The 14,815-nt window shown below is 36.8% G+C and overlaps 1 protein-coding gene across 1 annotated transcript in view; it reads right to left on the reverse strand.

Moving 5' to 3' along the window:
* Positions 1-1,106: 1,106 nt before the first annotated feature.
* The window catches only part of LOC133539870 (homocysteine-responsive endoplasmic reticulum-resident ubiquitin-like domain member 2 protein), a 29,004-nt gene continuing 15,295 nt past the window's right edge, over positions 1,107-14,815 (reverse strand). Inside the window, exons 6-9 of the mRNA XM_061882140.1 lie at positions 11,942-12,055; positions 11,576-11,854; positions 8,567-8,687; positions 1,107-1,803 (exon numbers count right to left, since the gene is read on the reverse strand). Coding sequence (XP_061738124.1) covers positions 1,630-1,803; positions 8,567-8,687; positions 11,576-11,854; positions 11,942-12,055 — 688 coding nt within the window. The 3' untranslated portion in view covers positions 1,107-1,629. The remainder of the gene's footprint in view (positions 1,804-8,566; positions 8,688-11,575; positions 11,855-11,941; positions 12,056-14,815) is intronic.

The raw sequence follows: 14,815 nt of genomic DNA on the forward strand, positions 1-14,815 counted from the left end.
CAAGTACGACACATAGAATGGACCTGCTATCCCCGTTTGAATAAGAAAATCTCATTTCAGTAGGCCTGTAAAAGAAGTCCATACATTCACAAAACGGACTCATAGTTTAGTGTAAATTAACATTTTACTTCCAAAGCAGCATCATGATCTATTTAAACCCATTTTTTGGGGTAATAAAAGGACACTCTGCGCCAAAATAAAGTCACTATTTCTGATTGAGTTGCTTCTTGGTTTAAAACACTTATGTTACCATAACAATGTAGATAATATGATTACATTTTAAATATGTAACCCAGGGGTGCCCACACTTTTTCTGCAGGCGAGCTACTTTTCAATTGACCAACTCGAGGGGATCTACCTCATTTATATATATCATTTATATTTATTTATTTATGAAATAGACATTTTTGTAAACAAGTTAAATGTGTTTAATGATAATACAAGCATGTGTAACACATATAAATGTCTTTCTTTCACGAAGACAAGAATATAAGTTGGTGTATTACCTGATTCTGATGACTTGCATTGATTGGAATCAGACAGTAATGATGATAACGCCCACATTTTCAAATGGAGGAGAAAAAAAGTTGTCCTTTCTGTACAATACCACATGAAAGTGGTTGGTTTTTGGCATCTAATTCATCCAGCTTCCATACACTTTACAAGAAAAACATTGGCGGCAAATTCCGTAGCTTGCTTGATTGACATTCACGGCAACCGAGGGTCTTGTGAGATGACGCTGGCTGCTGCCAGTTCATTATTATGAAAAAATGACAGAGAGGAAGGCGAGAAACACTTTTTATTTCAACAGACTTTCGCGCCGTCCCTTCCGTCAAAACTCTAAAGGCCGACTGCACATTTCCTATCTTCACAATATAAGCCCTGCTTCATGCTGCCTGCGCTAACAAAATAAGAGTCTCGGAAAGCTGGCGTGCACAAGTGATGTGCACGCCAGCTTTCTGAGGGATCGCTTGTGCACGCAAGTTTTCCGAGACTCTGTATTTAGTTAGCGCAGGCAGCATGAAGCACGGCTTTTATTGTGAAGATAGGAAATGTGCAGTCGGCCTTTAGAGTTTTGACGGAAGGTACGGCGCGAGAGTCTGTTGAAATAAAAAGTGTTTCTCGCCTTCCTCTCGGTCATATATTAATAATAATGATCTTGCAGCAGCCAGCGTCATCTCACAAGACCCTCCGGTACCGTGAATGTCATTTAAGTGATGTCTTGGTGAAGACAGATGATCACTAATTTTTAGGTCTATTTTTTTTAAAAGCCTGGCTCAAGATCGACTGACACACCCCCTGCGGTCGACTGGTAGCTCGCGATCGACGTAATGGGCACCCCTGATGTAACCCTTTCATGTGGACACCAGCCAGTCTCACATTTACTAGCATCACTGAGACAATTTTAAAAAAATGTACACAGAAATAATCCTGATACGCAAATAAATGTCTGTGGCTGCTTTTGAACACATTTGAGACCATGTGACGTCAAAATAAGCTAATGTTGCACAAATTTCATGGCAGCAATTGAACACAACTCTTCAATTAAACTGCAGAGGGGAAAATAATGTCTTTTTGTAGGACACAATGTAATGTGTGTTCTTCGACACAGCTAAAGAATGTTCTGGCTCAGTTAGCAGCATTTTGCGCTCCCTCTGGTATGAGCGACATGAAAAAGGTGATGACAAACGACCAGGTGGAGGACAGGAAACCTGTTTGGGCGACGTTGACGTTTGGATCCTCCGCTCCTTCCTCTCCGCTGTCCCCTTCGTCGTCGTCTGTGCTCTCGTCTCCAGCAGCTTCCTGTCCAGACCAGGGGGAAAATTGTCCACAACAGGTAACACGTTTGCTGTTTGAAGAAAAACTAGTAATGGTACAACTAATTTTGAATATAACTAAACAATGCTATGTGGGTATAGTCTATTTCAGTGTTTTTCAACCACTGTGCCGTGTGAGATTATTTAATTTCACGTATTTGGGTTAAAAAATATTTTTGGCAAACCATTAATTATAGTCTGCAAATGATGTGTTGTTGTTGTTGAGTGTCTGTGCTGTCTCGAGCTCGGCAGAGTAACCGTGTAATACTCTTCCATATCAGTAGGTGGCAGCCGGTAGCCAATTGCTTTATAGATGCTGGAAACAGCGGGAGGCAGTGAAGAGGTAAAAAGGTGTCTAATTCTTAAACCAAAAATAAACAAAAGGCGAGTGCCGATAAGAAAAGGCATTGAAGCTTAGGGAAGGCTATGCAGAAAGAGACTAAAACTGAACTAGCTACAGAAGTAAACAAAAATAGAATGCTGGAGGACAGCAAAAACTTACAGTGGAGCAAACAATGTACATCTGAATATGACATGACAATCAACAATGTCCCCACAAAGAAGGGTAACTGAAATCATTTTTGATTGCTAAAACAAAAGTAGACGCGGGAAATATCGCTCAAAGGAAGACATGAAACTGCAACAGGAAAATACCCCAAAAAAAGAAAAAGCCACCAAAATAGGAGAGCAAGATAAAAACTAATACACTACACACGGGAAAACAGCAACAAACTCAACAGGTGGTGACAGTACACTTACTTTGAGACAGGAGCTATAGTGATGCGTGGTTGGTTATGGATTGAAGTCATATCCAACAATTGCGACAACGACTTTTTATTGTCAACAGAGTTTTGTTTTTTAAGGATTTCTGCGGGTGGTGTGCCTCCAAATTTTTTCAAAGCAAAATATTTTCCTTGGCTCAAAAAACGTTAAAAAACACTGGTCTATTTAACATGCAGAAATTGCTAAAATGCTAACATGGTGCAGTTAGCATACTAGCACCTATCTGTACATTATAAAGTAGTACAGTGAAAGTTGTTTTACAGTTAGTTCACATCATGCCAAGTGGGTTTATACTCGATCAAATGACCAAAATATGTCATGCTAATAGTTAGCATGAGCACAACTACAGTAGCTAGGTATTAAAATTGGTTAACCATATTTTTAGTGATGTTTTATTGTGAACAGTTCATGGAATTAAACATGCAAACAGTGTTTGTGCTGGCACTGAGCACAAGAATGCTAGCATCTAGCTGTAGGATGGTGAGAACCACACGTGTTAAGGCAGTTTGATGACGATTTTACATCATGGCAAGTTAAATAACTAACAGCTAGCGAGCACTAAGTACAGAAAGCATGGTTAATGGGTTATACCTGTATAGCGCTTTTCTACCTTCAAGGTACTCAAAGCGCTTTGACACTATTTCCACATTCACCTATTCACACACACATTCACACACTGACGGCAGGAGCTGCCATGCAAAGCCCTAACCACGACCCATCCGGAGCAAGGTGAAGTGTCTTCCTCAAGGACACAACGGATGTGACTAGGTTGGTAGAAGGTGGGGATCGAACCAGGAACCCACAATTGAAATGTGCCTCCTTTGGCCAAAATGTATTTAAAAAAAAAAAAATATATATATATATATATATATATATATATATATATATATATATATATATATATATATATATATATATATGTATATATGTATATATATATATGTATGTTTATAGAGTCATTCTGTAATAATTTCAAGTAAATAATGAAAATTAAAAACCAATTACAAACAAAAACTTTAAAATTAACTAAATGGAGTCATCCTCACACTGTGTCGACTTTTTCTTATAAAGTTTGTGAACAATATCTCATATTCTTTCTGTTTCTGTAATATTGCAATATTTTCTTGTACTTTTATATAAAATGTTTTACTTTTTAATGCAGAATGGTGACAATTGTCATAAAAATCAGACTTTTATAACAAGATTGCCATTTTGTTGTTCTTGTAAAATAGTGACATATTTTGAGTAAACTGATGATATTTCTCATAATTTTGCCAATTAAAATTCAGATTATTTTATTATTGCCAACATTTTTAAGTTTTCTTATAAAATTGTGACTTTTGTCGAGTAACATGTAGACTCTTTTCATAAAATTGCCAAAATGTTAAGCTTTTCTTGTAAAATTAAGAAAATTCCAACTTTTATCATAATATTGCACAAATGTTTAGTTTTTCTTGTATAATTTTGACTTGCGTGGCGTGAAATTACGACTTTTATTATAATACTGCCAAAAGTCCAAGTTTTTCTTGTGACACTGTGACCTTTTTCTTGTAAAATTTCAACTCAATTTTTTACAACAAGCTTTTTTATATTTGCATAGTATGTATATATCATTAATGTCATTAATGCCTGTAATTTTTTTTCTTAATGTGTAAAACTGTAGTCAAAATGCTCTGCAATCAACTAAACAGACCAAATAACTCCACAGTGATGTCTTGGTGAACTTACTGAGGAATTTGTGAAACTGAAACAATGTAAACAGAATGCCGTTGTAAGTTAATAATACTAACACAGACACTCGTAAATGTGCTAGCACAGGGGTGTCAAACTCAAATACAGAGTGGGCCAAAATTTAAAACTGAACGAAGCAACGGGCCAAGTTTGAACAAATTAACCTTTTAATAGGGACCCAAACAAGTTTTGCATTGAATATTGAACAAGCAAGGCTTACATAACTGTATAGTGACATGCAAAATCGAGTTTCAAATAATAACAATAATAAGTGAAAAATTTCAAATGGCATATCAAATAAAATTATAGTAAAAATTGAATGCCTCTTTTCTATTTGCAGCCCTCTTGACGTAAAGATCAAAATAAACTTTTTCAACAGGCTAATAATAAATTTGAAAATAAAATAATAATGAATGAATCAAACATTCAAGCCTTGGAGTAGCAAAAGAAAGTGCATAACTAAAACGTTAATTATTGCTCAGTTTGCTACACTGATTTGCTTTAACACTGAATATGGAACAAGCAACGCGTATATAACTTAATAGTGCAAAATCAACTTTCAAAAAACAAACGAAAAAATATCAATGGCATATTAAAGAAAATTTAAATAAAAAAAATGAATGCCTCTTTTCTATTTGCAGCCTTCTGAGGTAAATATCAACATTAACTTTTTCCACAGGCTAAAACATTTGAAAATAAAATTGTTGTTTTGTTGGCAGCGGGTGGTGTATTTTGTAGTGTCCCGGAAGAGTTAGTGCTGCAAGGGGCTCTGGGGGTATTTGTTCTGTTGTGTTTATGTTGTGTTACGGTGCGGAAGTTCTTCCGAAATGTGTTTGTCATTCTTGTTTGGTGTGGGTTCACAGTGTGGGGCATATTTGTAAGTGTTAAAGTTGTTTATACGGCCACCCTCAGTGTGACCTGTATGGCTGTTGACCAAGTATGCCTTGCATTCACTTGTGTGTGTGAAAAGCCGCATATATTACGTGACTAGGCCGGCACGCTGTTTGTAAGGAGGAAAAGCGGACGTGATGACAGGTTGTAGAGGACGCTAAAGGCAGTGCCTTTAATGCACGCCCCCAATATTGTTGTCTGGGTGGAAATCGGGAGAAATTCGAGAGAATGGTTTTCGAGAGGGGCACTGAAAAAACGGGAGTCTCCTGGGAAAATTGTGAGGGTTGGGAACTATGAGTATTAGCGATGTATATGGTGTTACAGCGGCACCGCTTCTGTATAATACCGGCGGGCCATCTCTAATGTTAATTTGACACTGCCTCAAGGGCCAAATAAAATTACACGGCGGGCCAAAGTTTGACACCCATGTGCTAGCATATTAGCTAATGCCAATGATGCTAGCACTACTACAGACATCATACGAGACGGTTTAGTAAATATAAACTAGGGTTATCCCGATACCAATTTTATATTATTATAGGGTTTAGAGAAGTGATTCTCAAACTGTGGTACATGTACCACTAGTGGTACGCAGGAGCTATCTTGTGGTACGCCAAAGAATCACTTATTTACATATTCAAACACTTTCTTACTGTTCAAACTGGTGCGTAATGTTACAGTGGTGAATAATAAACATATTTGTTAAATAAAACCTCTTACTTAGTTTGATAAATATTTATGCCTACTATATTTTAAGGTTGGTCATATTGTAGCTGAGAGAGGCTCCAGCGCCCCCCGCATTCCCAAAGGGAATAAGCGGTAGAAAATGGATGGATTATGGTGGTACTTGGACAGGCAAGAACCACTGGTTTAGTATTAAAATAGGTATTCTTAGGACTCTTTATGGGTGAGTCCATTGTTTGCAGTTTTTGACACCATTGGGGATCTCGGTAAGTCAACCCGTTTGAATGGACGGCATCTTCTGTATATTAATGTAGAAATATCAAAAATTTTACAATATGAACAACACAACCCTGGTATTTAAGAAATAAACAGAAATAAACTAAAAAAATGTAGATTTATTCACAGTGGTATTGATCCGATACTAATGCCTACTGGTGGTGTCCCAATCAGATATTGATATCAGATATTGGTCCAACATCAACAGAAAAAAAACAAGTATCGGATTATATTTTGTTTGCATGTAAACTCTGGTATAAGCGCTCCGATACAAGCAATCCTGCAGCACCAGTTTAGAGCTAAATGTTTTTAAATAGGCACACAAAGATGGTCTTTTCTTGAATTTCAGTGAAAGTATTCACACAAGGTAAACATGTTTGGCTCCAGGCTACTAGGAGCTAGCAGCTACACAACAGCTAAGCACACAATAGCACACAAGCCAGACATTCGTATTGTTTACCCTTAATTGAACAATATTGAAGGCTAAAACACATTTGTCATTATAAACTGGTATCAAATAATAATATTTGCATATTACTTACACATACAAAGTATCTAAGGCAGAAGCCTATTAGAAAAGTATTCAGTAACAACCGTGTTTGAATCATTCAACTTACTGCATCATGAGTTTAGCCTAATAAATTATTGTGACCAGTAGTTGTCACCTAAAAAACAATTGCCTCACCGCTTCAACTTAAACACAGCCCTATGCAGTCCATTCAGGACTGTTAATAACTAGGTTACTGTTTTTCTTACCTACCATTGTTTTCTTTGTAAGTAATTTTTCTTGATCAAGCCTTTTTTAACAAACAGACTACACAATTATTAAAGTATGTATAATTCGTGCTGATATTGTATCGGATCAATGTCGATTGGTACTGGGCTGCAGAATAATTTTTTATAATTTTTTTAATATTTATTAAATCAACATAAAAAACACAATATACACTTACAATTTGTGCACCAACCCAAAAAACCTCCCTTTTTCATGACCAAAAAAGAATCCCCCCCATCATGCCAAGTAGGTTTATAATAAGTCAAACAGTACATTATTTAATATGCTAACAGTTAGCTATTTATTTATTTAAGTGTTAAGGCAGTTTGATAAAGATTTTACAATCATGTCAAATAGGTTTACACCATTTCAAGTAAGTGAAGGCTAATATGCCAACAACTTAGATAGCACTTATTACCGAGAGTTTAGTCAGATCTATAACGATTTTATGTCATTTCATGTAAATATATGCAATCTAGCCTGATCCCAGTGGCAAAAATGCTACCATGCTATAATAGACTGAAAAAATGTATGCTAGCACCAAAGAAGCAAACTTGCTAAGGCATGTTCTATTGTGAATGCCATGTTGATATAGAGTATGCTATAATGGCAAATGCCAACATGCTAACAGTTCGCAAAGCTAGCCCTTAACAAGATCATGCTCAGTCCTGACAGTACTAAAACAGATTGGTTAGGCCTTGTAAGTTTCTATTTCAAAAGAGTAAAATGGCGAAAATGTGACCATGCTAACACATTAAAGTTGTAAAACTAGCACCTGAGAAATGTATTCTGGCACCAAAGTATCAAATTTACAAAGGTTTGTTCCATAATGAATCCCTATCACGCCATGTTGACACGATATATGCTATTTAACATGAGAATAAGGGCAAATATGCTAACAATTAGCATTCCAGCACCTAGCTTTACTTATTTAAGTATCAGAAGTGCTGAGGCAGTCTTATAGGGGTCATGCATCATACCAAGTAAGTTTATGCAAGGTCAAACAACGACGATATCTAATATGCTAAGAGTTAGCATGAGAACACTTTGCTTTTTAGCAATACGTAATGAAAGAGGTAAGGAACATTTTAGGTGATTTCACTTTATGAATACAGTTTATGCAATTTAACATGAAAACACTAGCTAAAATGCAAATATGCTAACAGTGGTTATGCTAGCACCAAAGTACTAAACGTGCTAAGAAAGTTTCTATCGTGAATTTACATCTCGTCATGTTGATATAGGATACGCTATTTAACATGAGGAGGACAATGGTTAAAATGCTAACATTTAGCATGCTAGCCCTTAAACTACACACTCAGTACTGAAAATGTAAAGGCAGATTAGTCATTCCATGTAGGTTTCTACTTCGAATGAGTAAAGTTGCTAAAATGCTAATGTCTAGCAAAGTAGCACTCAATGACCTAACCATTTTGACGTGGAAATGGTTTCAATCAGGTGAGATGTGAACCTACCAAACTGACACATGTTCCTCTGGTTGTTTACTTGACAGTTTTAGCTACCTTGTTTAGAACTAACTGATATGAAGACATGATTAATGTTTACTTTAATCCATCAATCCTTAACAATAATAACGAAGCAAACAAACCGTTTCGTGGGGGTCGTTCTCCTGTAGGTCCGCCTCCATCTCCTCTTGGTTGGCTCCATCTCCAGGAAGCTGGAGTTCATTTTCGAAGTTGAAGGGAAACCAGCCTGGCTGGTTTCCCTGCCTACGAGACAAAATAGTAATAATGAACATGTAATAAAAAAAGTTTTAAAAATTTGCACTGAAGTATTTTACAAAACCCAAAACCAGTGAAGTTGGCACGTTGTGTAAATCTTACATAAAAACAGAATACAATTATTTGCAAATCCTTTTCAACTTACATTCAATTGAATAAACTGCAAAGACAAGATACGTAACGTTTGAACTGGAAAAAGTTGTTATTTTTTAAAATTTTAGCTCATTTATTTGATGCCTGCAACATGTTTCAATGTTCGTTCAGAGAATCTGGAGAAATCACTGCACGAAAGCGGCTAAGCCCATGACCTTCGATCCCCCAGGCGGTACCACATCAAAAAGCGACATCAGTGTGTAAAGAATATCACCACATGGGCTCAGGAACACTTCAGAAAACCACTGTCAGTAACTACAGTTTGTCGCTACATCTGTAAGTGCAGGTTAAAACTCTACTATGCAAAACAAAAGCCATTTATCAACAGCACCCAGAAACGCCGTCGGCTTTGCTGGGCTTGAGCTGTGGACGTCCTGTCCTCCGGACCAAAGAGGAAAATAACCACCCGGACTGTTATAGGTGCAAAGTTATAAAATTCAGCATCTGTGATGGTATGGGGGTGTATTAGTGCCCAAGGCATGGGTAACTTACACATCTGTGAAGACACCATTAATGCTGAAAGGTAAAAACCGGTTTTGATATTATTTCAAATGGTTACTTGCATTATTATTGGACATTATGACTACATAATAATCACTGTATATTTATCGGTTATTTCTTCCGTTTAAAAGCATGATTTATTGTTGAAAAAAGCCTTCAGTCTGTCTGCTTAAAGCCAAATATTTGTAGGGTAGATTATTGCATATTGTTCTAATGTGTGGCACCATAGGACACGATATGTAAACAGTCTAAAACACAGGTGTCAAACTCAAGGACCGGAGTCCAGTTCTGGCCCACCACATCATTCTATGTGGCCCGCAAAAACGGGTTTCAATAAAATACTTATTTTTATTCCTTTACTAAATGCATTTGTTCTTTCAATTTTGACAGAAAAATAACACATTTTAAACTTTAATATTATCTGATCATGCCAATTATAATATTATATACTGTATTGCACAACCATTTTTGTGAGATAAAAACAAATAGTTAAACATATGCTTTTCACCTTTATTTCTGATTTTATATATCTGCAGCTAATATGCGTAAAAAATATTTATTTCTTTTAAAACTCGTTGGATGCGGCTTAAATTCTGGTGCATTTTTAGCACGGAAAATTTGGTAGTTAAGGGTTTTTTTGTTTAATGTTATTTCTACAATATGTTGCATACAAATACAAAAACGACCTACAAGTGGCAAATGGCCCCTGGGCTGCACTTTGGACCACTGCTAGGTGGTCAACTTTGTTAACAACCACAACTCTAATCAATAATTTAGCTTGTTAGCTTCCCTTGCTGGAGCGAACCATGCTAATTAAAAAAAAGAGGGGCTGTCTTATTGCGGCTGGAACATAATAATGCGTTACAACAATTATTTTTGGCATTCCTCTCTCCTAAGGTGGGATGTTTTCCCTCTGATTGGTCTGAAGAGTCCAGATCAGGGGTGTCAAACTCAAATACAGAGTGGGCCAAAATTTAAAACTGAACGAAGCCGCGGGCCAAGGTTGAACAAATTAACCTTTTAATAGGGACCCAAACAAGTTTTGCATTGAACATTGAACAAGCAAGGCTTATATAACTTTATAGTGACATGCAAAATCGGGTTTCAAATAATAACAATAATAATTGAAAAATATCAATGGCATATCAAATAAAATTATGGTAAAAATTGACTGCCTCTTTTCTATTTGCAGCCCTCTGACGTAAAGATCAAAATAAACTTTTTCAACAGGCTAATAATAAATTTGAAAATAAAATAATAATGAATGAATCAAACATTCAAGCCTTGAAGTAGCAAAAGAAAGTGCATGAATAAAACGTTAATTTTGCTTTAACACTGAATATGGAACAAGCAACGCGTATATAACTTAATAGTGCAAAATCAACTTTCAAAAAAACAAAGGCATATTAAAGAAAATTAAAAATTAAAAATGAATGCTTCTTTTCTATTTGCAGCCTTCTGAGGTAAATATCAACATTAACTTTTTCCACAGGCTAATACATTTGAAAATAAAATTGTTGTTTTGTTGGTAGCGGGTGGTGTATTTTGTAGTGTCCCGGAAGAGTTAGTGCTGCAAGGGGCTCTGGGTATTTGTTCTGTTGTGTTTATGTTGTGTTACTGTGCGGATGTTCTTCCGAAATGTGTTTGTCATTCTTGTTTGGTGTGGGTTCACAGTGTGGCGCATATTTGTAACAGTGTTAAAGTTGTTTATACGGCCACCCTCAGTGTGACCTGTATGGCTGTTGACCAAGTATGCCTTGCATTCACTTGTGTGTGTGAAAAGCCGCATATTTTACGTGACTAGGCCGGCACGCTGTTTGTAAGGAGGAAAAGCGGACGTAATGAGAGGTTGTAGAGGACGCTAAAAGCAGTGCCTTTAAGGCACGCCCCCAATATTGTTGTCTGGGTGGAAATCGGGAGAAATTCGGGAGAATGGTTGCCTGGGAGATTTTCGAGAGGGGCACTGAAAAAACGGGAGTCTCCCGGGAAAATTGGGAGGGTTGGGAAGTATGAGTATTAGCGATGAATATGGTGTTACAGCGGCACCGCCGCTGTATAATACCGGCGGGCCAGCTCTAATGTTAATTTGACACTGCCTCAAGGGCCAAATAAAATTACACGGCGGGCCAAATTTGGCCCGTGGGCCAGAGTTTGACACCCATGGTCCAGACTGACCATACATTCTCCAACATGACAACATTAGTAGAGGAGCAAGTACTCACAGGTAAAGCACCAACATGGCCGTCATCACCAAGAGAAAGTGGCTGAAGGAGGAGTAGAAGTACACTATACTAAGTAAGATGACGGTCCGCGAGAACGTGTACACCCAGTCCAGCCAATCCTGGTTTAGCTCCTCCTCATTCACAATCTCCCCCCCTTGGGCGTTCATCTCCACTTCCGGGTTGCCGCGGCGGTTTGCTGGAGCTTGCCGGCTCTGCGGGACCGAGGGAGTCCTCGGCAGGTCTGGACTAAGGTTTGGTGAGGAGGTTGCTAGTGACTGACTGATGAGAGGAAAGATGGAGAGACGTCAAGGTTAGAAGTCAATTCGACAGTAGCTCTGGGGGTTTTCCAACATTTAAGAGGCATACTAGTGCATGTAATGTTGTCGAGCATACAGCTGCTGCCACCACATTAGCGTCATGTGGTTGTAATAGGTCGTCACATTTGTGGGAGGTGTCGATGCTGCAGAGAGTTGACTCCAGCTAGAAAAAATGCCACAAAAAGATCATTGAAACATTTCAAATGTTATCATTTTGTTTTTGTTTTACTAACCTAGCATGACAGCCTTCTTAAATTGGACTGTTTGTTGCCACTCCAGCTAATAAAGCTATGCTAGTGTTGCTAACGTTTCTTTTAAACATCTTGCACTCAACTTAAAAAAAAAAAATCAAAAATCTAATAATTTTCTAAATGAACTGTCTTTAGTTGCATTTGTTCGCTTATGTAACAATAAACATTGTTCATGTGTTAATTTATGTTTGTGTCCAGTGTGTGATTGTTTCTATGCCATGTTGTATTATGCAGAATGGTTGCCAGAGGAGATGTTTGTCAACCAACTCACTGAATTAACGGTATTTTAATAAAACAATAAGCTTATTTCTAATTGATCAAAATATTGCAAGTATCAATAGGTAGTAGAGCAGTAGGGGTGTTCCGAGAAAACGTTTCCCGCCAATATTGGAATTTTGCATATTTGATGATACCGATATTGATCCGATACAATATCAGCACGAATCACACATACTTTTATTTTGTAGTCTGATTGTTGAAAAAGGCTTGATCAAGTAAAATTACTTACAAAGAAAACAATGGTAGGTAAGAAAAACAGTAACCTAGTTATTAACAGTCCTGAATGGACTGCATATGGCTGTGTTTAAGTTGAAACGTTGAGGCAATTGTTTTTTAGGTGACAACTAGTGGTAACAATAATTCAGGGGTCACCAACACGGTGCCTGCGGGCACCAGGTAGCCCGTGGTCTTCACTTGTTTAAATAAATTCTTTTTTTTTTTTTTACTTTGCTTCTAGTAACTTTCAGAAAGAAAATTTTAGAGAAAAAATACAATCTTAATAATTATTTTAGTATTTTTAAACACAAACTTTTTTACCTTTTAAATTCCTTCATCTTCTTTCCTGATCATTTAAATCAATGTTCAAGTGAATTTTTTTTTTATTGTAAAGAATACTAAATACATTTTAATTTAATTCTTCATTTTAGCTTCTGTTTTTTCGACGAAGAATATTTGTGACATATTTCCTCAAATTTATAATGATTAAAAATCAAAAGAATTATTCTGAAAAATGTAGAAAATCTGTAGAATTAAATTTAAATCTTATTTCAAAGTCTTTTGATTTTCTTTTAAAATTTTTGTTCTGGAAAATCTAGAATAAATAATGATTTGTCTTTGTTAGAAATATAGCTTGGTCCAATTTGTTATATATTCTAACAAAGTGCGGATTGGATTTTAACCGCTGCGATGAGGTGGCGACTTGTCCAGGGTGTACCCCGCCTTCCGCCCGATTGTGGCTGACATAGGCACCAGCGCCCCCCACGACCTCAAAAGGAATAAGCAGTAGAAAATGGATGGATGGATGGATGGATTTTAACCTATTTAAAACATGTCATCCAAATTCAAAAATGTATCTGAATCAGGAAAAATGACTAATGATGTTCCGTAAATTCTTTTTTTTTTTTTTCAAAAAGATTCAAATTAACTAGTTTTTCTCCTAATTTTTTTCGGTTGAATTTTGAATTTTAAAGAGTCGAAGTTGAAGATAAACTCTGTGTCAAAATTAAATTTTAATTTTTTCGTGTTTTCTCCTCTTTTAAACCGTTTAATTAGGTGTTTTTTCATCATTTATTCTCTACAAAAAACCTTCCGTAAAAGGAAAATAATGTACGACGGAATGACAGACACAAATACCCATTTATATACAGTATGTATATAGATTTATTTATTAAAGGTAAATTGAGCAAATTTCTGGCAATTTATTTAAGTGCGCATGAAGCTGGTTGGTAGCCCTTTGCATTAATCAGTACCCAAAAAGTAGCTCTTGTTTTCAAAAAGATTGGTTACCCCTGCAATAATTCATTAGGTTAAACTCATGATGCAGTAAGTTGAATGATGCAAACAAGGTTGTTACTGAATACTTTTCTAATAGGCATCTGCCTTAGACACTTTGTATGTGTAAGTAATATGCAAATATAATTATTTGATACCTGTTTATAATGGCAAATGTGTTTTAGCCTTCAATATTGTTAAATTAAGGGTAAACTTTACGAATGTCTGGCTTGTGTGCTTAGCTGTTGTGTAGCTGCTAACTCCTAGTAACCTATAGCCAACAGTGTGTGAATGCTTTCACTGAAATACAAGAAAAGACAAACTTTGTGTGCTTATTCAAAAACATTTAGCTCTTAACTGGTGCTGCAGGATTGCCTGTATCGGAGCGCTTAGAGATGCGCGGTTTGCGGTCACAACCGCGGAGTCCACAGATAAACCGCGGGTCGGGCGGGTGACATGACGAAAAAATAGATTTTAAATAGATTCGGGCGGGTGGCGGTCGAACCAATTCGGAAATATATATTGTAATAATCCCAGGAATGTAGGCTCATAAAACTTCTTCGTTTGTCTTGTCTTTATTGCACAAGATGTCATACAACCACAACAGCTCTCATGTCTTTAACGCTTTTCCCGGGACAACGCAAACTCTCACTTCCTGTTGATAACGTCACTTCCCTATCTCTCCCGGAAGTCCCGCCCCCCAGCCAAAGTCATTGCCTAACACCCCGTAGCCAGCCGCTACATTATACATAGTTAAATGTTATGTTGAAGAGGTTCATTTAGCCTACTGACATGTATTTATAAATGGTTGATTTATATAGGCTAGTAGGTAAAGTGTTGTACCTGACAACTCTTGATGGTACAATCCATATAACACGTCACAGACAACGTCACTCTAACAT

The sequence above is a fragment of the Nerophis ophidion genome, linkage group LG21 (genome assembly GCF_033978795.1).
Source record: "Nerophis ophidion isolate RoL-2023_Sa linkage group LG21, RoL_Noph_v1.0, whole genome shotgun sequence".
NCBI lineage: Eukaryota > Metazoa > Chordata > Actinopteri > Syngnathiformes > Syngnathidae > Nerophis > Nerophis ophidion.